General features: G+C 39.4%; 1 protein-coding gene across 5 annotated transcripts in view; it reads left to right on the top strand.

Moving 5' to 3' along the window:
• NPAS3 (neuronal PAS domain protein 3) overlaps positions 1–16,177 on the top strand; it is a 634,054-nt gene extending 617,877 nt beyond the window's left edge. For 4 of the 5 annotated variants that reach the window (XM_086613173.1, XM_086613175.1, XM_086613176.1 and 1 more), the window contains 3 exons: positions 8,733–8,880; positions 12,013–12,137; positions 14,868–16,177. In XM_086613173.1, the coding sequence (XP_086469299.1) occupies positions 8,733–8,880; positions 12,013–12,137; positions 14,868–16,177 (1,583 nt within the window). The remainder of the gene's footprint in view (positions 1–8,732; positions 8,881–12,012; positions 12,138–14,867) is intronic. The other variant, XM_086613178.1, reaches the window with a different exon arrangement.
• The last annotated feature ends 11,367 nt before the right edge of the window (positions 16,178–27,544 follow it).

The following is a 27,544-nucleotide window of genomic DNA, read 5'->3' on the forward strand; positions in this document are numbered from 1 at the left end:
AGCTGTATAAGTATAGCTACTGCATTAGAGGCTAGAGAATGTAGGTTGAGCTCTGACTTCTGCTGGGAACCTCTGGTTTTCCAGTTACTCCCTTAATCATTTTCTGTATTTTTTTAAAGTCTCTTTGTGCTCAAAATTTCCAACCCCAAACATGAATTTATACTTTGATATTATTCTTGTGATAGATTGCAGAAGCACATGATAAATTGCAAAGCCATGGGAATAAAAGGTTTTACTGTGCACCTCCAGCAGCTTCGCCTTCACTCTGTCCACTAAACTATTTCTGTGGTGACTTTTGCTACATAATGTAAAGGTATGCCGTTTGAAAAATGAAGAGGAGAAGTACTTCAGCCACATATCTTTTTACCTTCATTGTTGAGGTTCACTTCAAGATTACAGAGACCAAAAGTGTTCATCACCTGTTAGTGTAAGTCAAAACAGTGTTGCTCCATTGAAAATCCAAGAATGGCTCAAGAATTTTGTTTGTAGCTTACTAGGCTGTGAAATATACCATCCTAAAATGTCACTATGTGAAGGTACTGTTACAAATCTTCCAGAGCTTTAGAAACACATTAGTGCTACTGGCTTTTTTTCTCTTCTTTTTATTTTTCAAAGGTCTGGACAGTTGACCTTGTGTCTCTGAGGGAGACAGTTTTCGAAGCTGGAAGGATGTGAAAATAGTATCAGTAAAATGGAAGGATGTGAAAATAGTATCAGTAAAATGTGTAGCATGTATCAGACACGTGATGGTGTGGCAATAGGTCTTATTAGCACTTATTTGAAAGAACCTGCATAAATCACTTGTGGCTTTGCCATCCATAAGTGATGTGGCTACTGGTGGATCAATGTTGGTTTTGATGTCTGATAACTTATAAAGTGAGTGGGCTGGTGTTTGAGACTGTGGTTCAGTGAGCTTTTGGGAATGCTCTGCCAGTCGTCGGAAGCCTTTGTACCCAGTGTCCATAGACTGCTTGGTATTGGTCCTGAGATCATAAGATGCTTGCTTATTCAGAAGTTCTTTTATTTTTATTGTACAAGGGCTTTTTTGTTGTTGTTAGTACTAAGCTATCTTTTTAAGGCTTGTGGAGAAAAGTGGAAAGTTTTGGGTTGTTTCCTTTTCTTTTTACAAGTCATCTGGTATAAAGAAACAATATGCTTTAAAACTGTCTAATATAGTTTACTGCCAAATGTGAGGTGGTGATGAATCTTTGTGGTGGTTATAAGGGTGTTTGCACATTCGGTTGTGCCATGCCACCATGACACTGTGCTGTGGATCCCTTTCCTCTAGACATTAGGCTGAGAAAACCGCTTATTTCACTCATTCCAAGTACCCAAACAGGGACTCTCATCCCAGAAACGAAAGCATGTTTAAAGTGATCCGGTCCCTTGAAACAGACTTTCTTTAACCTATAAAATTCAAAAAGAAAATTAATATTGCTGCAAATCTGCTTCTCTGAAGCATTCATCTCTTTTCCTGTTTGTAGGAGATATAGTTGTATATAGTCTGCTGATACATTTGGCATGGAGAGGGTTATGTACTAAAGTCATTAATCTTACATAGGTTGTCATTTGATGTACATTAATATCAGTGGAGAGATGGAGGACAGATTTAAGTTTCTTGAGCAAGCAGGGCCAAATTTCTCCTCTGATGTTGTGTTTTAGTAGCTGAGGGCAAAATTCGGATCTGGGATTTCATTTTTCCCTCCAGTTTGAACAGGGTGAGTTCATTAATGATAATGGAAGTTCTGTCTGAAGTTGGTGTTCAAAGCAGGCTTGGGTTTCTAAATGACCGTTTCAATCTTAGCAGAAGGTAATCACTTCATGGCAGGAATGAAGTTTTAAAAGTCATGGGGAGACAGACAAATCAGGAGGGAAAAGAAGTTAAGAAAGAGAGAAGAAAACCTAGAGAATCCTAGGTAGACAAATCTAATGTTAATTTTTCAATCCAGTGTATCATCAAATAAACTTATCTAGTTACACTATTTACATCATTTTTATGTATAGAAACAACAGAATTTTTTTCTGATACATTATAAGCTTCTATGGAAGAGTGTACCTAGTGATACATCAAATTGTATATCATAATTCTGTCATTGCATTTGATCAATACCTACAAAATATTTTAAAATAAACATCCTGCCTAGCATTACATATTCTTATTAATAGTTATTGTTAAGCATAATTGAAAAATTGTCATTTTAATGGGCAAATGGTATGTTATAACGACCATGAAAGGGAGAGGGGAAGAAAAGTGTCTCTGCTGTTCAAGTAGGAGATGTTGATTTGTGCTTAGTGCTGGGAAATACTTTTTTTTTTTCTGATTTTACTGGGTTTTAATAAACTTATACTGCTGCTGTGAACTGACGTCACATAAACTGGTAACAAAAGATTGATTTTAAACAAAACATCTTCCTGGTCCTTATCTGAGATAATTTGGAGTCAAATGAAAGCAGAATCTCTAGCAGGGGCTAGGAATTTTCAGAAGGCTGGAGTACCACTGTCCTGAGATTAGTATAGGTTACAAAATCCATGAATGTTTTTCCAAATTATTTTCACTATTTAGAGTTACTTTTCTTCCCTAGCTGGACATGTAGCATGCAAGACTTTTCTCACTGTATTTGGCAAGTGATGACCTTGAGCTGCAAACTTCAATCCTAATACAAATCGCATTTTTTTTTAACAGTTTGACTCAGACCTATTTTAACATTTGGTTTTCTGCAAGTGACACAGAACAATATTGTGTAGTTTTTAAAGATTCTTAAGATTTCCAGTTTTTCTAAATGGTTGATTAAGGAGCTTTTTTTTTTTTCCCTGCAAAGTGATTGATACATATTTTTGACTAATTTTTCAGGTATTTATGCATTCACTCTCCCAGGTGAATGAAGAAGTTAGGTGGGAGTTTGGATACTAGTGAGGTACAGTTTTCTTTCATGGATCTGACCTGCTTCTTCCTGCTTGACTTTGGAAAAGATTCATTTATGTTTAGAAGCCAGCAGTTATTACTGTCTAATATTCATATCACGATAGCAGCCAAGTCTCAGTCAGTGTTATTGACACAGGACACTGCATTCTACCCAAACCTACAAAAGATGTTCTCTGTCCGGCACTCAGGGCTTTCTCCTGTCATATGGTGTGAATAAAATGCAGCTTCCTAAAGCCTCACAAAACCAGCATTTTTCTGAACAGTTATCATCTTTCTATTTTTCTTAAGAGAGCTCTGTTGAGGTACTGTAAGTCACACAAGGCTGGTAAGTAACCATCTGCAATGAGGAGAGGTAGAGCAACATGACCCATGGGGGCTTTTGTGATGGGAAGGTGGCATTCTTCCCCAAGCAATCTGCTGTGGAGGCCACACATTTGGCCTGGTGGATGGAGAACACATCTGCACAGTGTCCTGGCTTACATCCCCTCCTCCTCACCCCGCCCTGTGTACTAAATCCGAAATCGAAATGTTTGTGGAGAATGATATAGATGCCACACGTTTGCTCACCAAATGTCTACAGGTCTCCTATCACCTAGCTTGTAATTCTGTTTAAGTAACAAACATTATTTAACATTGCTAAATATCGCTCAGTACTTTTTTTTCATTGCTAAAATCCAATTTGTGGGTACCTACTATTTAAAACATCTAACTCACTAATTGCAAAATCTATAGAAAAGTCCTTACAACATCAAAGGCTCACTTGATCCTCGGAGCTGTTATAAATGAAAAACTGTCTCCGTTACAAGCAAATAAGGCACTTAATGCACTCTTTCTGGCTGTGATGCTATTTTTCCTGTGGATTTTGAAAATGACCTTCCTGTAAGCATCAAGGACTGTAACTTTTCAGATAAAGAAACTTGCTCTTGTTTTAAGTCTATGCCAGGTTCACTCCCCTACAGCCCACAGTTTTCAAAAGCAGAAGAAAAAGTAATCCAGAATTAAAAAAATAAAACCCCCTCTGTTTCCAGAACGAAGTTACCCTGTCAGCTTGCCTTGGGCCTTAGGTGGAGAAGTGGAGATTAAAGAGTCAGTATTCCTTTTCATGTTTCGCCTGCCAGTTTTGTGAATGTAGAAAGAGTACTTGTGGCTGCAGCTAAGTATTCGACTATAGTATTAAGTATGGCATTTTCATCCTCATGCAGTAAATGAAAAATAATCTTACAAGTTTATCGCAAGGGGAATTCAGTATCAATACCATGCAGCCATTGATAAAGGTATTTCAAGGAGAAGGGTGAATAGCACAGCAGATGTAACCTCAATATTTTCATCAATTATAAAGAGCCTCTTTGTGAAGCTGTGTGAATATGTAAGATGATCTCATCATTTCCTATTTACTCAATACTTACCTGAATACGCAATATAGTGTAGCTTTTAAATGCATATGCACATGAGTAAAATGTCCTTTTGTAAGAGACTTTGCTAAAAGACTGCTTTTGATATACAATTTCTTCATCTCCTCTTCAAACTGAATTAAGCTGCTTCCTTCTTTTAAAACACAACTCACTATTTAGAAGCTTTGGCTTTGATTTCTCGGAACAGCCTTACAGGAAGAAACCATGTTCTTTTTCTTTTTGTAACCATGTTTCTGAAGACAAACTTGTACTGATTTATTTTGATTTTCTAACAGAAATAGGTTCCTGCAAAGAACACTGACTGTTTCTTCTTCTTCCCCCTCCTTCACTCCACTTCTACAAGAATATTGCTGTGTGCAAAGCTACCAAGGAAAACTGAAATCCCTCTGTTGGGAACAGTGTACATAGCAATATATTCATACTTTGAGAAATAAGTGAGGGGTTTTTTTAGTTCTTAGCATGACATACTGTGCATTTCTTGACTGCTAACCACTGCATTGAAATTGAGTAACTAGGTAACGTTTCAGCAAATTTTAGTCAAGTTTAGCATCTGCCATTTTAGGCAATGTATCTTTGCTGCTAACGTAAAGGTCACCAGTTTTAAAATATTAACCCTCAGTTGTTACCTTTCATTAAAGGGTTCACAGATATATATGTATATATCAAATTATATTTGTCATCCTATTCCTAGTATTTAAGATTTGTTTCATTCTCCTTTTCAGTTAGACTCACTGTAAAAATTGTTCCTGAGGGCTATTAAGCAGAAACCCACAGTTAGAAACATTTCTCTGTATTTCCACACAACATGGCTTAGTAAAAAGACCTTCTTTTTCCTCTTTCTTTTAAACATGTAACTCCCATTAACGTTTTGGAGACTTATGCCTTGGTTAGCAGAAGAAACTAAGCCTGTAAGAGAAGTCACCTTCCTTGCTATTCTTACAAATGGACTGATACACCCAATTCTGCATATTCATGTGTAACTTCAGCCACATGAGCCATCCTACCGATGTGGTCACAAGTCTCATCTTCTGCTGTACTGCTTTGTATGCCTGACTGGATACTCCGTGTATAATACAAATAGAAATTTAAATCTCTCTGCATTTCTCAGTGTACAAAAATCCAGAGCTGAACCCTTGTTCTCGGGAAGGGGTTTGCCTTAAGTACAGTCTGAATAAGTTCAGGATGTGGTTCACATGATGTTAATTTTTCAGAAGTTTATGCTAAGCTGAAATGCATTGTCTGTTGTTAGTAACAAAACATAACTCAGGAGCAGAGCTTAGGTTGGACTAGTTCTTAACTTTCATTTCTTCTCAAAATCAGCAACTTTATTAATGGACTCCCTGTACCTGCAAACTGAAGATCCTCAAAATGAAACTGGGCTTTACTCAGTAACGCTAGGTTATCTATAAATCAGATAGATTTCGCTTCCTGATATGTCCTTCTAGTTGCTTGTTTTCTCAAAATTCTCATCTAATTTCTAAGTTTCATCTTGGCAATACCAAAGGTTAAAAAATGCCATAAATTAGAAAACATTTCAGGTTTTTTTAATTCTTTCTCTTTCATCACGTTGAGAAATTTCTTTCCAAGCTATACTGTGAGCTTTCAGAACTGGCTTGGGGGTGCCTAGTGCACTCTCAAAGGATGTAAGAACCAGATTTAGCAGCACAGCACAGCTGCCCTGCCAGAGAATCTTTTACAGAGAGAATTTTTATATTGAATCGTGGGACTTCCTTCAGAGCATGGTCCACAAATCTCTCATATGAAACGTGCCTCAGACAGATGCAGGAAGGAAAATCCTGTATATACGGCAATATATCTGAGCTGGCCAGAGGGTGGGAATTTGCAGGTAGATGAACTTCATGGAAAGCTCATTTTCAAGACAGTATTTCAAATATTCTTTGGATGTATAGTAATTTGGGAGCCTGAACTCTGACTGTAGAAGGTTTGATGCAATTCTGATGTGCTGAAAAGCTTTTCTTGAAAAAAGCAAGAACCTCTTCCTGAAATAACTTGTAAGGTTTTAATTTCCCCCTTTTTTCCATAGTTCTGAAATGAATGCTCTGTTCAGCTCTACAACAGAGACTTTTCCAGTGGTGCAACAACCAATACAACAGGTACTGCAGGAGGAAGGACTTGTCTAGGACTGAAAGGGCTAGAAGATCTGGGTCCTCATAGATACCACTATGCAGAATTGCGGTGTGCTCTTCGGTCACTGGCTAGTGACTTACTTGGTACTTTCAAATGTGCATGTGGGCTGCTGTGCTCATCCTTTGGTATTTGTATAGCACAGTAAACTCATTAGATAAAAACTGTTATAAAGAAGAGGACAATATAATTAGATACAAGTACAGATAGATTTTACTAGTTTCTGCATGTACCTGGGGATGTTCAGGTTTCCAGAGAGGAGACAATATCACTCCAGACTTCCAGGCATATCAGTTTTACTGTCAGCTGTAAACAGAGTATTTTTAATGTCCTGTTTTACTGAAATGGAAAAGTCTACCATAATCAAAACATACAGCAATACTTTTCTTCCCTTATTCTTCATAGCTGATAAAGTTGGGCTAATTTATGTGAGATTGTTTCCTAAAGTGGCACACAACATTGGTTCGACAGAAATGCTGAGTAGTCAGTTGTTCATATTTTGTTTTTATTCTGCTGTATAATGAGGTTTTGAAGCCAACGAATTATCCTAGCAGAATATTTAGAGCTTGGAATACAAAAGTAAAAATTTAGGGAAACATGGATCTCTGCTAGGAACAAACCTATCACAAATATTTGTTCATGTTACAGCTGAACCTGGCTTGCACTTTACATTGCACTTTCTTACATGCATTTTTTTATTCAATAGTTGAAAAATTGGAGTGGGGATTGGGGGATCCCTCCAAGGTAAGAAAGCATCTGTGCTGATATGGCTGCCTTTGTAAATATCTTTTTCTGTAGATATCTGTTGTACATAGATTTAGATATAGATACATTCATAGGTATAATTAGGGGTATAGACATTTGGTTAACTTGAAAGCTCCGAAGTGTCGTTTGTCACATTTATGGTAGGAACTTTAACTGCCTTAAATACTTATTCTTTTCCAAAGTGACTTTTTTCTTTTCCCTCTGCAAAAAAAAAAAAAATATCAAAATGTACTTCATGAAACTATTGTATATGAAGCACTTATTAGCCGTAATTAAATGGACAATATGAATTTACTACGTCTTTAGGACTCTGGCTTGTTCTGGTTTAGAGCAAGATGATTAATGCAAATACATATTACTTGAGATAACCATTTAGCAGCTAATTTAGCCAAATTTATTACAGCAGTTAGAGGTTTTTCATTTTAGCAGACGGAGACAAGGACATGACAAAAGCAGGTGGTGTATGTGAATGCACACTGCCCTCTAGTGCACAAAGCTTCACGGGATTAGTGAGAAATGCAGACAGTAAGTGCTCCAGCAACAACAGTACTCAGGTTTTTTTATAGTTTCAGTTTTCTCTAAAACCATACTGCTCCCTTCCACTGAAAGATTTGCATTTCATCCCCTTCTCCTGACACTGAAGCATCAGATACAAGCCAAATCCACTTCGACTTGGCAATATTTTGGCTGAAGTATTCCTTTAAACATCTGCATTTTTAAGCCTTGCTGTGAGCACTTAATAACACCGTTTCGCATTACTAATTGTTTTTACTTGTTTTTCTATTTCCTAGCATATTTCAGACATCGAAGAGAGCTGTCACTCTTTGGCTCTAACCAAGCCATTCTTAGGCCTCTTTCTCAGTCTGTTGGTGGATTTACTTTTCTCTGTTAGACAGTAAATTCTCCCAAGACTTTCCCCCCACTGACCAGTGGAGATTTGGTTCATCTGAGAACTGTAAATTCTGTTTGACGAGATCAAAGAAACAGATGTATAAGTTCAGTGGTTGATATCGCCTGCAATAAGGAGAAATGATCAAAGCAGCAGGGGTAGAGTATCTTCCCAAACCTTTCAAATATCCAGAATCTCAAAGAGGTCTACCTAGGAGCTATGAATAAATCACATATAAATTTGCCTCTTTTTTTTCCTTTTCTTTTTTTACAGTTTGACATTGAGTGCATTGAAAATGTCCACACAGCAATAAGTATTCTGTGAACCAAAGAGATTTGTAGCTCTTTCTACTTTTCTTCTTCTACTAGAGTTTCCAAAACAGATTAAAATTATACATTAAAAACTTGTAAAACATACAGCTATTTATACTGAACTTCAGATCCTGTTTGTCGTCTCGCTGGCATGCTGCGTTAAACCTCAAGGAAGCCAAGTATCCTCTGCTCATACTTGTGGCGCGTTGTACAATGAACATCATTTTACCACAGTTCTAACATGCACTATATCATGTTTCTGGTTTATTTGTATTTTTTTTTGCCAGTGCTGAATAAGGGTCAATGTGTAACAAAGTATTACCGCTGGATGCAGAAGAACGGAGGTTATATCTGGATACAGTCTAGTGCAACCATAGCTGTCAATGCCAAGAACGCAAGTGAGAAGAATATCATCTGGGTCAATTACCTTCTTAGGTAGGTCTTCCAGTCACTTCTCTCACTTGAACTGCTGTCTCTGTTGCTTGTCTCTGTTGGTGAAAGTTTTAGAGAAAAAACAATTCCCCTCTGGAGAAAATTAAGGAGAGAAACTTTTCATACGGTCCACCTCAAAAACAGTGCCATTTGGTTATATTTGTTGAGACACCTGTCATGTCTCAGTACACTGGAATATTCTCAAATTACTATGCTGCCCTGGTCTTCAAAGAAACCTTCCACTATTTTATTGCATGTCTCCACTGTCCTGAAATCTGCTCAACCTGAGCTCAAAGATAAAAATGATCCACACCAACTTTCACTAGTTCTGTTAAAAAATCTGGTGTGAAGTGTTGGGCACTGGTTTGTTTGGTTACTGAAAAAGCATGACAGCAAACTTCTGGTATGCTACAAAAAGGTCTCTCCAGAGAGAGGAATTTTCTCATGAGAAAAGCCTTGAACTAGTATATTGCTCCTGTAACCATCAGACACTATTCAAACTGAAAAATGCAAAACAAAATTTAAAAATAAAAGTAGCAATCAAAACTGTTTTAAACCATTAGAATTACTTTAAACAGCTATAGTAATAATATCTTGAATGAAAGACTCTTCCTTGAGAAATTCCGTTTTACTAAAGCCCAAGTATTTTTAAAGGATTTGTTTCTGAGCTCAAGGGAAGACCAACAGTCAGTGAGAGACAGTGAATTTTAAACCTGACCTTTCTCATCTGAAAATACCTTTCAATGCATTCTGTTTTGTGAAAATGTTCAGTAAGATTGGGGGATTTTCTGTTTCATTCCAGAGCAGAACAAGCAAACAAATAAAATTCGAAACCTTGAGATTGTCATGAAGTGCAATTGTCATTTTCTGGCCTGTTCTTCTTTTAAGTTGCTTGTCATGGTTTGTTACAGTCCCTTTGATGCCATGAGAGTTCAAAGTGATGTCTATGGGTTAGATTGTGACTTATTATGCCAAGTCCAGCAAGCCCTGAAGAGACACTGCCTGCCTAAACTTGCATGTTGAAATACTTTTGATTCCCCTTTTGGGGAAGGGGAGAAAGCAACCCCTGGCAGGAGAGCATTGAGGAATACTGTGGGAAACCTTCCACAGCAGTGGAGTGCTCATTGGGACTTGCATGTTTCTGTCCTGCTATGATTGAGCACGGGCATTTCTGAATATATCCTTATCCTTCTACATTTTGTCTCTTTTTGCAAGAGTGAGGCAGAAGGCAGCGTTTTAAGAGGTCAGCTTATGCTTGCCAATTCTGAGCTGGAAGTACGGCTTCACTGCTCCAGCCCTAACAGCGCTTCAGAATGTGCAGAAATGTGCTCATATTCTGTCTGGAAAAGTGGTCCACAAGAATTAGGGACAGTTGCCTATTTGCCCCTTTGCTGCTTTCCAGATAATAGGTGAACTTAGTCCACAAACGTCCCACAAAATTATTTTCTCTACCAACAGAGCACACATAACAAAAAAAGAAAAGTGGTGTGATCTTCCCCAAGTCTACTCCCAGAACTTGATTTTTCTGCTGCATTCCCTGCACTGGTCTGTTACAGAAAGGTTAACTTCTCCACTGAATTTGTGTTTTTAATTTAGATTTCTCCTAGTACTAGAATCCCCGAAAGATCCAAATGTCCAAATAATATTTTAATGACAGATCAAGGCATAATTAGGTCTACTCTTAGCAGGAGTACTGGTCTGTATACATTTCCATGCATTAGAAAGTATGATTCAGCTGTCTGTAAAAGGATAGACTAATTATAGTGACAGGGAGGATTAATGCTGTTCTTGTTCTAGCAACTTGTTATTCACAGTGTGAAAGCCCTCAAAACATCTTTTGCTTGGAGGGGGCAAATTTGGGGACTGCCCTGGGATGCAACAGAATAAAGTCACTTTGTCAGGACAAAACCATAAAGATGATAATCGTAAGAATGGCATTTCAAAGTGAACTGTGTGAACTTTGAATTTTCACAGTACACGGTAATAGGCTGAATATGGGCACACTGTCATTGTGAAAGTGTGTCAGTCACCCCCAGTGCTGCCTCATACTGTTCTACGCAGGACTGCGGATTTTCTGCTCTATCACCAGGCTGGAATTTGAACTGCATAGAAATGCTCACCTATTCAAAAATGATTAAAGACTTTGTTTACTTTCAACATTCCAATGCCACTTATGTCTAGCTGTGTCTATTCCCCTGCCTTTGCACAGATTTGGGAAAGGAACACATTTAAGAAGGTATAAACCAAGAAAAAGCATGGAGTCGGGGTATTTTTTCAGTTTCTCTGGTAGTGTAGCTTTTTTACATTGCAGTCATGTTCATTGCTAACAAGTCACAGGTGAGCACCACATGAGCAGATGAAGATATGATTATAATAGGTGTGTTGACAGTTCTTTATCCCTAACATATGCATCTTAACATGCACATGTGCATCTGTCATATAGTTAGAGTGGCTGCTTTTGGTTTCCTGGTGATGTGGATGCATGTGTGCAGTGTTTAAAAAACATATAACCTTTTTTATCTATTTTTTGGCCAAATTATTTTGAGCAATGCTCATTTTCTCTAGCCCTAACTGAGCATCTTCTTACTAACTTTATGTATGGTCTGCTTGATTAAAGTGTAGAAAACAGGAACATTGAGAAAAATGGGTATTGAAAGGGCTCTGGCAAGGTTGATAGAGAACATTGTTACAGAGATAACTCTAATAGACATTGCCGGTGGGAGAGAAACAGATTGGAAAAGTTAAAACACCCTCTCTGTCCTTCCAGGCACAGTAATGGGATCGAAATCAAGATATTTTGTTGTTAGATGATTACACAGTGTAGCTTTACTGTTAGATATCACTCGAGCCATGGTGTCCCACTTCAGTAAGAATGCTTTGATAGCTCTAAAACTTCACTGGACCCAAAAGAGTTTTAGTACCTGGTCAATATAAGTATTTGACAGCAGTATTAAAATAAACCTTCAGAAAATCCCTGCTGTGAAGCTCTGAGGAGCCAAAAATGTATGTTTCTGTACTTACTCTGCTATTCTTCCTATTTATGTTCTTCATTCCTGAGCTTTGATATGAAAAGAGGGAAAAAACATGAAACTGCAAATTGTCCAATTGTGTTTATATTTACTATCTTCTCTTCAGTAACCCAGAGTACAAGGACACACCAATGGATATTGCACAACTTCCTCATCTGCCAGAGAAAACCTCAGAATCCTCAGAGACTTCTGACTCTGAATCAGACTCAAAGGACAACTCAGGTAACACACGTGGTGTGCCTTTACACCCACAAAAGGTTCATATCATGAGAGCCATGTGGCTGGCGTTCCAGTTACTTTTACTTCTCAATGATTGTTCCATAATAACAACAATAACAACAAAAAAAAATCCTGTAAAATTAAATGGAAAAACACTAGCAAAATCTTTTAATGACCTCAACGTTTCCACAGTATATCCATTTCCTCAGTGTTTCTCTTCACTCTGCATACATCCTTGCCTACATTGCACTGAACTAAATATTCGATATCACAGCTAAGCTTCATGAACAGGTATTGTGCTTTGTGCAGAGGACCTGAGATTATAACAGTTGAATACAGTTCTAGTTCTTATCTTTCCAGAGTAGCATATGTTCCTAAGAAACGTCTCTACTGTCAATCTTTATGACCCTTTTTCCTGTATATTTTTGAAGAGTCTCGCTAGGGGGCAGTGAAGATTGCAAAATTTGAGGGTTTTCTTGGGTTAAAAGAATTATATTTTATTAGAAGATATGGGGTCAAGCATATGTTTCTAAGCTCTTCAAGTCTGGGACTTCAGCTGTTTTTCGAAAGCTAAATGCACTTGTCAAACTCAGTGTGTAAATTAGTCCTACAGGTGGTTCACACACTCCCTGTTAGTTTTAAAAACAGTTACCTAGGCACAGGTAACATCTGGCTTTGAAATGAGCATGGTTTCCTGTGGCCCAAGACCTAAGGGTGTCACTCTGCTGTAGTATACAATATATATATGATTTTTCTCTTGGGTCTATGATAACAATCCCAAAAAAATCTGGAGAAAATGGATCACGGTGGCATAAATCAAGCAAAAGCAAGAAGAGGATCAGGCCTTAATATTATATTATATGATATGGCTGTTCTCTTTGATCTTTTGTCTTTTTTCTCCTTTGACAGCTTGGTTTGTCAAGTCAACATTATGCACACATATAGGCTTGTTGTCCACCATCATTGGGAATCTCTTTACCCATTCCCAGTGCTTCCTTTATGCTGTCTTGTTCCTAATTAGCCAAATAACATACACGTGGAGAACAGTTTGCATTTCCCATGTGCACTGTAAGATTCTCCAGGTGAGAGGTGCATTTGCATTCATGACTCCTAAGGCTGATGCAGAGCAAGAAGGCATTCTTCAAAGGTGCACAGATGTGTACATTTCAGAAGGAGATGTCTGGGAGTCTTGGAAGACATCAGAGGCAAGGGGTTGTTTCTTATAAAATCATTAAATAGAAATGCCAAAGGATATGACATCGGAATAGCATCTTGGATTAAACCAACAAGTTCAGTTCAAGCTCTGATAAAATCCCAGGCAAATTTTGTGCAGCTTTATATCACCTCACCCTAAGCCCACTCTTGGCCACCTAGAAACCATGGCCTTAAAAGAAAGCATCTTCAAAAAAAAAAAAAAAGAAAAAAAAATGTAGGAGAAATTCAACCCTAGATGGAACAAAAAGCTGCATGAGATTTAGGAGTTTGTGGCTGTTACTTTGCTTCTGTGGGTTTTATTTTTCAAAAGGGAGGGTCTCTCTGCTGATGGTGACTCAAGCAAAAGTCCTGCTAAGTGACTTGTGAAGTGCATTGCCCTGAATCCTCAGGCAGCTCCCCCGCCAAGCCCACCTTCTCCAGCACTTTTGGGAAACTGTTTGGTATTGACATGGCTCCAGGAGAAACCTAATCTTTAGATGAAAACTGTCCCTTCCCCTCTCCCCTTAAAACAAGTGTATTGAAAAGGGTAGTACTTGGCTCTGATGAGTGAAAAAACATCTTTTATTTCCCAATAAAAGATTTCTGGCTAGTCTGTAAAAGACAAGGTCTCCTGAAGGCTTTCATGACCCTTTGAAACATAGCACAATAATGGAGAGTATTCAATCTCAAAGCTGCTTTGACCATCTGAGTCCAGTGGGCTAGAGTGTTTATTTCATCTGTATTAGAATTAGGTAAAATCTAAAACAGAACTAAATGAATTCAGGCAAGACAAGTGACAGCTTCTCAGTGCTGTAGCTAGGTTATTTTCAATGGTCCTTAGATTATTTGAGTCAATCAAGAGTTTAATTCACTGCCTGCATATTTTTTCTGGAGTTTTTTTAATTGTTGCCCTTCAGGGCAATATGAGAAGACAGTCTAGCAATGTAACAACATTGTCATAACTGGTTTATTCATTCAGATTTATACATGTATGACCTGCTTCTCCTCTCACATGGGAGGAAATCAGCAGTAATTCCACTGAAGTCAGAGATGCTATGCCGCTTCAAAAGTGGCAATGGTGAGAGGAAAATGAGATGAAGGACTAGAATCTTCCTTAGTACATAGTGCTACACCTGGATGCCTGCCCACTGTAGGAGAACATGGATGAGAAAGAACAATCACTAGAACATAACAGTCATAATGGGATTGTTCACTGACTCCTCTTTGGATGACACAGCTACAATGCCGTTGTGCTCACAGTTGTCAGAATGATTCTTGTCCAGCAAGCAGATGAAAAGGCCCCCCTCAATCAAGGTGCAGGCCATATAGCATAGGCTTTTAGTGCATTAACAGTCCTGAGTCAGAGAGATTCCTGGTGACCGAAACACTCCCGACACAACGTTGCAAAAAACTGTGGCTCTACAGAAGAGAACGCCTTTTGCCAACAGAGTTTACAGTAATAAAATCTCATCGGTAGGTCGAAATTTGGACTTGGGTTATATTATATTCTTGTTGCTAATGATTTGTTTCACTTTCCTTTTGCTCCAGAGGACAATGAGAACTCAAAGTCAGATGAGAAAGGAAACCAGTCAGAAAACAGTGAAGACCCTGAATCCGACAGGAAAAAGTCAGGAAATCAGTCAGATAATGAAATGAACTGTAATGATGATGGGAACAGCTCCAGCAACCAGGATAGCAGAGACAGTGACGACAGCTTTGAAAACTCTGACTTCGAGAATCAAAAGGCCCCTGAGGACAGTTTTGGCACTCTTGGCTCTATGCAGATCAAGGTGGAGCGCTATGTTGAGAGTGAGTCAGACTTGCGGTTGCAGAACTGTGAATCACTGACCTCGGACAGTGCCAAGGACTCAGACAGTGCAGGGGAAGTAAATGCCCAGTCTTCCAGCAAACATCAAAAGAGGAAGAAGAGGAGAAAAAAGCAAAAGGGAGGCAGCATGACCCGGAGAAGGCTGTCAAGCACCTCAAGTCCAAACGGACTTGACTCAGCTTTGGTGGACCAGCCCCAGCTGCTCTCGTCACCAAACAGTGCCTCAGTGCTCAAAATTAAAACAGAAATCTCAGAACCTATCAATTTTGATAATGATAGCAGTATTTGGAATTACCCACCCAACAGGGAAATCTCAAGGAATGAATCACCCTACAGTATGACCAAGCCCCCCAGCTCCGAGCACTTCCCTTCCCCCCAAGCCAGCAGTAGTTTACATGTCTCCATTCCAGACTCTGTTCTCACCCCGCCAGGGACTGAAAATACTGCCAGCCGTAAAACTCATTTCAGCACCTCATCCAACTCGGCCTTGGCTCCTGTGTCCTCTGACCCTTTGTCACCCCCACTTTCAGCATCTCCACGGGACAAACATCCAGGAGGTCCCACAACTTCCAACTCTTTGTTGTACACTGGGGATCTGGAAGCCCTTCAGAGGTTACAAGCAGGCAATGTGGTGCTTCCTTTGGTTCACAGGGTAACGGGAACCCTTGCTGCGACCAGCACTGCTGCTCAGAGGGTCTACACCACTGGCACTATTCGGTATGCTCCAGCTGAAGTTACTTTGGCCATGCAGGGCAACCTCCTCCCCAACACCCATGCTGTTAACTTTGTTGATGTTAACAGCCCCAGCTTTGGGCTGGATCCTAAAACACCGATGGAAATGCTCTACCACCACGTTCACCGACTCAACATGTCGGGACCATTTGGAAGTGCTGTGAGCGGGGCCAGTCTGACCCAAATGCCTGCAGGGAATGTGTTCACAACTGCCGAAGGACTTTTTTCCACTCTTCCATTTCCTGTGTACAGCAATGGCATTCACACTACACAGACTCTGGAACGGAAAGAGGATTGAAATATGACCACATACTGTGTTCAGTGTTATACTCTGAGGCATAGACTATGTTTTCATTTAGACCTTTAATTCTAGCACTTTGAATTTGAGCAGGTCAGCTTATTCTCTCAATATGATGGTCCCCATTTCATTCCCTTTCTCTTTAACTTGACTTATTCTTTAATGTAAAGATATTTTTTATTTTTGCCTTCAGAGAGTCGAAGTACCAGTTGCCTGCCATTTTGTCTTCTTCCAAGATGTGTGTTTTTTTCCTTTGCATCTTTATTAAGATGCCTTTAATATGTGTATGCCTCTGCCATAGAATACTCAGTGTTGTGGTAAAGAGATTTTAAAGTGACAACCATTGGTTTAACTTCAAAATGATCTTGATATGATCAAGATTAAAAGAGACAAGCATAAACAATGTGCCCTGTTTGACTAAGTCAAATGAAAAGGGGTTTTTGTTCCTAATTCCTTTAAAAATAGGGGATAGTATTTTAGAATTTTATGCAGAGTTTAATTCTCTTTTTATGGTTAAGATTTTCTTACTTGCACATAAAATAATTTCGGTTCTTAAAAAGTTAATTTCTGGCCTGTGACTAGAATGTTAAAAAGTTGGACTAAATGTTAATTACTGAAACTTTAACTTAATTTCTAAAACCATGGTGCTATCATTTATTAATCTGTAATGTCTTCATACAATATGCAGCTTGTGGGCTGGGTTTTTTGGAAAGAATGTGTTCCGTACTGGTTTATAGTAGGGTGCTGCAGTCTCCTTGGTTAGTTAAGACAAAAGCCCTCATTAACATTTGCTGCAGGACTTAAAATTTTTTACCTCCAAACTAACAAGCATAGCCTCACATCAAATTTAAATGGGTCAAGAAGCCTTTTTCAAAAAGTGCTTAAAAAAAAAAACTCGATTTAATTGACGCGAGGAGCAGTTTCTTAGGTGCATATTGTTTTGCTTTATTTTTTTCTCAGTGTAACTGAGGCTAATTTTAAAACATCAAGTAACACTTCGGAGTAAAAAAAAAGCGGAAGAACTATTTAACATGTTTTGATTTTCATTTAATATTATAGAGGGAAGGTTGTAAATTTCTTTTTTTTTCTTTGATTTGGGTATTTTTTGTTGTTTTTTCCTTATTTCTAGTGTTGAAACCAATATGTTTTAAAACTAAAGAATGGGTTAATAAGCTTGAAATAGATAACTACAACTGAAAACTGCACATTAAGTAAAAGAAAAGAAATCTCCTATTTTGTCTTTGTTGCCAGAAATCACAGTGTAGTGTCAAACACTCCAAATGACTGTCAAATATAAATTCTTCTTCCACTCCATCTTTGGCAGCTGTTTGTTAAGGCATCTAATAACAGATGTGAGAACTGTAATGTGTACAATGTGTAAGTGTCCTTGGCTGTCAGTCCCATTGCAGTTTCAATGTGTGTTACTATATGCAGTATATACTAAGCTAATGTAGTTGTTTTGTCCTTTGTCTTCTCTGTGCTTTATCTCTAGTCCGGAGTGGTAAAGTCCCATTCCTGCAGTCCTAGTGAACCAGTGATTCTTGGGGGTTAGTGGTTTTTGTGTGGTGGCCTTCCTCTGTAATGTCACCTTATGCTGCTTCCACTGTCTGTATACCCTTTAATTTCTGCTGTTGCTTTGCTGTTGTGTATTCTCAAACCTCTCTCTCCCCCTTCCTCTCTCCCCCCTGCTCCACACTTTCCCCTCTCTCTTTCTCTCGCTCTCTCGTTCTCTCTTCTTCACTCTCAGAGATAAAAGACTCTTAACTAGCTCAAGGTTAATGGAGCCATTTTTCCCACAGAGGAATTCTGGGTATGACTTACTCTTCCAGTGTACCCCACAATGCACTACAGAGTAATGCTCAGATATATTAAGCAAATTGATGCCATATAGCCTCAGTTGTTAACATTCCCAGAGTCCCTTGTGCTCGAACTGTAAGCAGAGGGTGCATTTCTTTGGTTTTCTCCCAGGTAGGCTGGCGGAGTAATACGTAGAGCGATTACCAGTGAGATAGGAAATGCTTCCAAAGGTTGACCAGCATTGTTTGAAAGGGAAACGGAGCTTAGAATCGTCGTATATATTTGCTTATGTGTGCAATGCTAATATATTAACTCGGCTGTCCTTTGAATTTTTGATCACTCACTGCGTGGAGGCAATTCCTGCAGTAGCTTTGAATTTGAGAAGCAGGTCCAAGCCACAGCGGAGTAATAGGGAAAAAGGAATTGGACGCCACAGATTTAATTCATGAGCTTTTAAAGGTTCCATTGGAAGGATTTAAGCAGGTCTAAAAAAGGCGAGAAAGCTGATTGGGAAATTCAAAGTTTAATTTTGGAAGCTCTGCTCTAGCTATGGAACGATCAAAGGAGTGCACCTATCAGCTACAAAGAACAGCTAGACAGCTGTTGTTGTTTTGGGTTTTTTTTATAAATGTTTCTGTGTTGTGTCAAAATGATTTCTGGTGATTTAAACTAACAGATAATCACAGCTGCTGTCTAAATCCATAGTGTTTAAAATTACAAAATGAAAAAAAAAAAAAAAACTTCATTACCTGTGAAGACTGTGTCTGTGTTTTTAACTATTTCTTGTACAAATATATGAAATCTTTTATGAGGAGACTGGTGCCAAGTAGCTGAATAATGGGGAAAGGGATTCTGTTCGTATAAATCTTAGCAGTGTTACCAACTCTACAATATAAAAAAAAATTAAAATGTTAAAAAGTGACAGCTATGGTACATTTATTTTGTGTTAAGCTAACCGAATCTAACTTCTTGAGTGCCTGGCTTATTTGAAACATTTTTTTCATTGATCATTGATAATGCTGCAAATCAGAAATGTACATACTTCATTTACAACAGGGTTCTTTTTATACTTTTGTAGATTCTCATACATGTCATACATGGTTGTCTTTATGTAACTTAATTTTTTTTCATCCCGCAGGTGCCATTTTCATAATAAACTTCTCTTGGATTTGTTACTATCTGGCATCATTTCTTTTACATATAACCATCCTGACTAATGAATGCTGGTAGTATTTGTTTGAGCAGGTATTTTTTAATTGTTTTGTTTAAAAAAAAATAACTAAAAAAAACAAGAAAAAATAACTAAAAATCAAAGAGGATAAAGCTAGATTTTATTAACGCTTGTGAAATGAAGAAAAGAAGCTGTCGAGATGTAGGTCAAGAATGCTAATCCAAATACTACAACAAACTTGCCACCATCCTAAATTCTCAGCTACCCCAACTCATCGTCATATTGAGCATTTTTATGCACATTATCAAAGCTGAATAATGGACCTGCAACATTAACCACTACAGAAAGTGTGCATTTTTTCTTGATTAATGCACACTGGAAGAGGTCAGCTTTTGTACATTAATCATTTAAAATGCACTTTATATTTTCATTTTTGTACTCTACAATATTACAGTGAAACTTCACATTATATCCTGCATAGGCTGCTGATTCTTTTAAATGTGTACTTTCTTTCCCCATACTGGCAACATGTAAGTTGTTGGTGTTGTGTAGCTAGACTTTCTGCCTTACAAACTGAGCACAGAAACATTTACCAGTGTGGAAAAGACAAGGCAAAAAGCCTTGACCTCACAACTGAGAGGGAAAAAAAAAAAGTCAAATACAATTTTGATTACGCAGACATCTGCACATAGTGGTTGACCCTATGAAGGGAACAGCTATCAGCCATTACGCCTGCATAAGTTCTGAAAAAAGGCCCAGAGCCAGTGTGTTTTGTCTCTGCTGTGGAAAGCAGGGAGAAGCTCTGCTACAGGAGATGCTGCCCCAGGTACCCACCGCTGTGTGCTGACTCTGGCAGTGGCTGCTCCACATGCAAGGAGGGGCTGGTCGTGGCAGGAGAGGGGAGTGGGAGCCTTCTCACCCACCGCTCACATGGTCTCTGCATTTCTGCTTCAGTCTTTGCATTCTTTCCAGTGCCTACCTCGCCTGCGCGAGGAATTTCCAGATTCCATATTTTATTTTGTTATTGCTCTGTGTGCAATCTCTAAGAATGCAAATTTTGGGCATGTAAAATCAAGACAGTGCTGCCCATGGCCAAAATCTGTACGCAACTTTGGGTGCCCAAATCTTTTCTAGTCTGTATGTCCGCTTAGAAATGAAAACTATTGGGCTAGTCATTCTGGACCAGATTTCGGTTGCCTTCTTAGTGCTGAGGAAAACTGTTTAATCTGTTGCACAGTTTCCCGCACACCTTTTTACAGCAAAAGATACACTCAGCTGAAGTACGAGCATGTGAATCTGGCTTGCTGGGCTGATAAAACAAACAAACAAACAAACAAACAGAAAAAAACCCACAACAAAATGTATGCATAGTTATAGCTTGTTGAGCCAGCCCGATGGCTTAATAGCCTGAAGCCTGGCTCTTTGAGTTTCCAAGCGGTTCAGCATTCCCTCTTCCCAGGCTCCAAGCGCTGGGTTTGATATGTCTCCAACTTGCAGGGGGTAGAAAGGAGCAGAGGTTAGCGGGGCTGCTTTCAGCTCTGCTCACATGTTCCAGTTGGCAATGCATCTTGTTTATGAGGTAGCTAAGGGTATGGATGCCAACCAAGAGGAAAACAGAATTTAAATGGAGATTGGAAGAATGACCAGAATAAAGTTTAATGGAAGAACAACATGTCTGTTCCAAATGAGTGTTAACCAATATTAACTAAAGGCACTAATCCCTAGAAAGGACTTGAGGAGGCTGTTTCCAAGCTCTTACGAAGGCTTTTTAAACCTCAACCATACTGCCTATATACTGTATCAGAGCACAGGGTTGATGGTCAAAGTGAACAGACTGCTTTAAGACTTCCTTCCAGTTGAACGAGAAAATTTGTGTCTTAAAGAAAATGATGGAAAGGCTGTTTCATGGGTTGTTCTTTTATAGTGATGCTGTTGCATCCATATAGCTCTGGGGAATGGATTTTGTAAATTATTATTTGTAGCAAATTTCAGAAACAAAACCAACTGCTTGAAAGAGTTGAATCCTTTGAAAACGGTTCTTTGGGATTGGTCTAGTTGCTATTTTTATAATATTTGGAGGCAAAACAGTTTGGCAGGCAGGAAGCTAGGCAAATTTCATCAAGTCATTTTGTCAAAGAACATTTCCTAAAACAACTGATCTCAGTAACTGCCATGTCTGGAGAGTTTGCTGACAGACTTGTTTTGCAAGGTGGTATATGCAGTTATCTAGAAGCCACCTGAAGAGTTGCAAGGGGAAAAGGGCTCTTTTGAAGCGTCATGACTCTGAAAAGTTACAGTGATAGAAAAACATTTCAGGACTGCTTAGATAACTAGCTCTGACAGCTTGCACTGGTGCCATTGCAAGGTGGTCATGTCACCAGAGTAACAGTGATGCCCCTGACAGCACATTTATTGTTATGATTCTAGGAACTGAATTAGTTTAAATGTGTTAGTGCTTTCAGAACTATTTGCATAGTATTTTTCCTTCTTGCCATTGTAATCTCTTTATTTTCATTTTAGGGCTGGGGGAGGAGGGTGGAAAGGCTGGATGTGCATTGTCAACTAATTTAATGAACTGTCATCTATCCAGCAAGTTTACTGAGGAGCCTACAGAAATGTGAACAAATGGGATGTTGCCAGAGTCACAGATGCTCAGGTAAGATCAAACCATTTATAAAACATACACATGCATGCACAGAGATCCATTACTTCTGAAAGCCAGTTGGGCTTTCAGACTGGGCAGGGTAGTATCTATGTATATATACATAATAAAGGTCCCTTCTTCCTCTCTTCCACCTATTCCTTCGTCTTTTCAGTCAGTACTGGAAGCTGCTATTCTCTCTCTCAGAGTAAGTAGTGTTTATAAAGTGTAGGAACAGGTATATTTTACTGGCTGAAATAGCACTCCTCTAATAGTGTTGAAATAGTGATTCCTCTAATAGCTTTGAAATTTCCAAATAGCTCTCAAGACCAAATTTTCAAAAAACATATCCAATCGCTTCAAAACTTTCTTTCACCAAATCAAACAAGATCTTTCTGAAAGCAATAGGATTTGAGATAAGCCAAAGAAGCAGGGTTCTGCTTTAAATTGACCTGAACCAGGATGAGTATTCTCCATCACGTTTTTGTTCAGAATCCTAAATTCAGCAGGAGAGAGTGGAATAAGAGTTTTTATTTCCATAATCACCATGAGGTGGGTCTTTTGGCAAAACAAAAGTCCAGAGTAGTTCAGAATTATTTCATAAAAATAACCGCATTTCTAGAAGTATCCCATTCTAGAAGTAAAATCAGAGAGCTTAGTGACTCAGGTCCAAAGCCATGCAAATGAAGTCAATAATTATGAGTTTGATTACATTTGTAAGAAGTTAACAATCTTTCTCATCTTGTAGGAGGTGTGTAGACTACATGCAATGCAGAAAATTAGGGATCTTTTAATAGACACCAACAGGCAAGGAGATCATCAGGACCCAGTAAAGGCTACGGGAAGTCAGTGGGAGAAGGTTTGCATTGCTTTGCAGATGGAGGACTTTATAGCCCAGTACTTTGTCTCTAATTACCTTTCGCTGACTCTAGAGACGTGCAAAGTATTGAGATTGCCTTTCCCATCACAAGTTTTCCTGAGAAAAGGGGCCTCTGTCTTGTTTGTAATAAAAGGGAACGTAATATTTTCTTGCAAAAGGAAGGGAATCAGGTTTTCCTCTTGCCTTAAAAGCATTCACAGATTTATAGCGGAAATGACAGGAACAGGATGTATTAACCGTATGACCCCAGCAGAATGAGTCTACACCCTTGATTGATTTAAAAGTTTATCTGTGTCCTCTGAATAGCCACAAAGGGTCAAGTCTTGGTCCTGCTCAAATCAATGAGAGCTTGACTAATGACTTTAATGGCTTCAGGAACATGACCAAAGTTTTGAGCCAATACTCATAAGCAAATAACAAAGCAGAGCCTATAGCATGAACCGCAGACAAACGAGTCAGGCTAATTGGTACAGCGCATCAAGTTGCCTTTCTAATCCTGTACCACACTGCTCACGCTAAAAGAGCAGCTCTTTTTTGTTTAATTAAAAAGTCTTTCCCGGTCTTTCCAAACTCTGTGGGGTGACCCTTCCGGAGATTCCTGCCTTAAAAACGGGTGAGGAGTGAGGCTGAAGCACAAGTAGGACTGGGAAGCCTCTGCCTTCTCAGGCATGCTCTGTGGGAGTGGGCTTGGCTGCCTGAGTCTTTAATATGAAAGCAAAGGACTTTGACATGGAAACTCTGCTGGACATAAAAGCTTGTATTTTCTTGAACTACCAGCAGTGCTACATGATGACAGCACAAATATCACCAGTATGGCTTTCCCAGACCTTCTTTGAATATCATCCAAGCGATGGGGATGTTCAGCACAATTTAAGGAGGTGAGTATTCACCGAAACCAGTTTCTAGTTTCTGTTCAGTAGTGTGAATCTCTCAGGCCTCTTAGCATCCTTTGAGGACTCTCCTGTACATCAGTTAAAATTTCATGTCTTCTAGCCCGTTCTATGCTTTATTACAGCGTGTAGGACAGCATCTTGCAGGGTAGTGACAAAAGTTGATTTCAGCTCAGGAAGTCCAGTCTCCTTAGATTATAGCAAATGGAAAGAACTAGGATTCTCCAAAGATTTACTTTGAGCTGAAAACACACCCTAAATGCTGTCATTCATCCCCACAGCAAGGACCCAGGGATCTTAGACTTTGCAGTGTAAGATCAGTTTCTGAGACCATGCCTCTCACTTACTATTGCTCATTGACACTTTGAACAAGCTCTGATTTTTGCCCTCTTTCCCACTTAAAAAGAAAGGTCCTTTCTGCTCTGTGTACTTCCGTCTCTGCTGCAAGACCTGCAGCTGATGGGCCTGGCTTGACCCCCTTTAGTTCCTAGATAAATTTCTTCACTGAGAGTTACCTGAAATTCCCAATTGCATGTTGACATGATCATTTGCTCCCCATGAGGCTGTAGCCTTCGTGTTTTCTGTATGGTATAATTTTTCCTCTTTTTTCCACCTCCTTTGTTTTTGGCTTTGGCCGTCCTTTCTAGCTTCACAATGCCTTCAAACACACACCCCTGGGTGCATAGCACTTCTCCAGCGTGATCTATAACCATTACTGCCACTCCCTGGCCCTTGTTACCACGCCAATTTTATATCCAATCGAGTATTTTACCATCACTCCCATACTTGCTAACCTTATAAATTAATCTGTTATGTGGCACTGTATTGAGAGCCATTTCAAGTCCAAGTAAATTATGTCTCCTTCTTCACCTCTGTCCACTCTTATTGTCACTTCCTCAGAGAAATGAATCAAGATTGTTAAGCATGACCTCCCTTTTGTAAATCTATGCTGACTATCTCTAACCAATCTATATTAGATTGATATTAAATCAGGACATAGACTCAAAGGGGCCCTGCTGTATAAATGAAACCTAAGGTTGCTTCATGCGGAGATGAGAGACGGGAATCGCTGATGCACTGAAGTTAACAGTACCAAGTCTGATGGTTTGCTGATAACTTATTAGCGATCAGATCCCTCCCTAGGGTGGCAACCAGAACTTCCTTGGAGAAAACAAAAGCTTTTATCTGCCTAGCATGTTTTTATTGCAGAAGTGAATGTGATCACTGAGGACGAGGAGAGAACTGGGTTCTGATTTTGTTCATCTGTGATGAAGTCAAAATCATAAAAACATTGCAAAAACCTCATTTTCAACAGAATGTTGTCCCACAGCTTCCAAAAAGAGCTGTATCTGCATTACCTAAGGTACGTATCAAAAGGCAGCATGGACGTTTGCTTCTCGTACAGCCAAAGGATACTGAGAGCATCCCCCACCTTGGCCAGGGTGCTGGACAACATGGGTGCTATGTCAATTGCAACAATTTTCCCAATATTCCATTAAGACATTTGTTCTCTTGCTTCCCCTGAAGCATGTGCCTGTTCTGAGTACGTGTCACCACTGATTGATGCCAGAGAAGCAACTTTTCCATGGAGATTAACAACAGCGAGAGGTGGGCTCTGGAACTGTAAGGTATAGCTGAGTGAATCGCGCACCACATCCCCTTGCTTGCTGGGTTACGAAGATGGCAGCCTGCAAAAAAGCAGGATGAGGAAAGAGGCTCTCAGCAGCAAATCCTGGCAGCAGTTTAGGTATAAATTAGGTATATTTTGCTAGCTTTTCTACCTCTGTGACTGGAAATATCTCCCTCAATATTGTAAGCATAATCGAGGTCTCTTTAGTTTGAGTGGGGGGAAAAAAACGGATCTCAACAGTCTGTCTTCAGCTTGTTTGACAACATATGCATCAAGCACACTGAAATCCAGAGGAGGTCAAAAGCATCCCTTGGGGAACTAACCTTTGGCCTCCTGCCTCGTAGCACACCCACAGCGCACACGGGGAGCCTTCTAATCTACACCCTGTGGAGGCTGATTGCTTGTATCCTATGTATGGTTCCCTTGCGCCTTCAAATCAGAAATGCAGTAGTCCACGTATGGTGGGAGAGATGTTGTTCTGAGAGAGTTCAGCACACTCAGTGCTGCTGCAGGACTTAGATATTCTGGCAAACATCCACTGAAACAAAGGAAAGAGGCCCCCAAATCAGTTTGGCTTGCTTTCAAGGCCTTGACCCTGTAACAGCCAGTACAGACATGCTCAGAAAAATAACTTGCAAAAACAGTAGGTCAATACAGAGAAGAATAACTTAAGGATAAGGGTTATAAGGGTATAAAGAAATAGTTGGAGCATGTCTTCCCTGTTTGGAAGAAAAGATTGCTCACATGCTTTATGATGAAAGTGTTTTGAAGAGGAAATAAAACTATCACATATTTCTTAGGCAAATAAAAAAGCAGAAAAGGGAAAAAAAAAAAAACCAAAACACCAAATCAAAGCAGTGTTCAAGTTGCTAGAGTTACCACATTGCTACTCTCTGCAGCTGTAACATGTCGTCTTGTCATTGGCATAAAGATACATCACATCTATATAGAGTCCCACAGTCAAAGAAACATGGTTTAATATCAAGTGCATAATATAAAGCTATACATACAATTCAAGATAGCAAGCATCTTTAAGGAATCAGCTATTGCCTAGGCGTATACCTTAGAAAGTTCCATCAGACAGCAAGTTACGTACTGTATCCTTCAAGCAGAAATTGTATAGATATTTTTCAGAACAAATCTGACCATAGGTGGCAGATCAGTTGGTGGTGACCATCCCTTCTGACCACAAGACCCCATTGAAATAGTGACCTTGCTGACGCTAGTAAGAAGTCTCCTCTGTAAGTGTGCAATTTGTAAAATAAGGATTAGACAAACTAGGAATAATAAAAAGTGAACAAAAGATGTGAAACAAAACCAGCAGCAACATTATTTGTCATGACTATAAACTTCTGCCTATGCTTTCCAGCGTATTTTTGTGAGCAAATAGTGAAGTTTTGTGAAGGATCAAAAGTATCTTTTCATTATTATGTTGGCTTCATATTCTCCTGCAGCTGGTGAGTTGTACTTACAGGAACCAGCAGTGAACTTCAGGGAAAGCATCCATGGGAGGAATGGGTGGGAACTGATATTTGAAATAGGAGATATCCTTTAACTTCAGCATTAAGTGTCTGCAGGTCATCTGCCTTCTCTCCTTTGGTTCGTGTCTTAAACATCTCCACACACCAAAACTGAACTGGCTCCCCAGGATGAGCAGGGGCTTACTCCAGCCAGACAGCTCGAGCAGCGCGCAGCCGTCATGGTGGGGCAACGTGGACACGGGACTCCACAGCACAGGCCTGCCTCGCGCTCAGCCCTCACACTCTGCATGGTAGTGTCAGGGATGTACTGAATTGTTTGGATATGGGCACAACACAGAATATCTAAAGACAGTTGAGACCATCTGAGTTGCTCAGAATCCTAAAACTCATGTGACCTGAAAGCACATCATGAAAACAATTTACTCACACCTCCCAAATATTAACATCACCAATGGCTTAACACCAGACTCAAGAAAAAGAATACAAAGCTCAAAAATCCTTCTGTTGCTTTAATGGCATGATGCTGAGATGGTGCAATGAGACACAGACTTTTTGACTTCGTGGTGGTGGAATGAGACACAGACTTTGTCCCCTAGGTGTATGCTTATTCCCATTATCTGAATTCATCTTCTGATACAGACAAGAGGGTTTTTTTCAAACTAAATTAAGTCCCTACAATATCTTAGACCCTGGACCATGAACGCAAACCTTCCTTCCTCGTAGAGACTCTCTATAACTGAGCCACTGCTGCAGATGCAAAGATAGCTTCCGGGAGTCCGCACGTCTCACGTACAAGTGGGAAATCCCAAATGTCTCCTTTGAGAGATTCTTGCTCTGGCTGAAAAATCTTCTCCCCTGCTATTTAGGCCAGATCTGA

This window comes from Tauraco erythrolophus, chromosome 6 (genome assembly GCF_009769465.1).
Source record: "Tauraco erythrolophus isolate bTauEry1 chromosome 6, bTauEry1.pri, whole genome shotgun sequence".
Lineage (NCBI taxonomy): Eukaryota > Metazoa > Chordata > Aves > Musophagiformes > Musophagidae > Tauraco > Tauraco erythrolophus.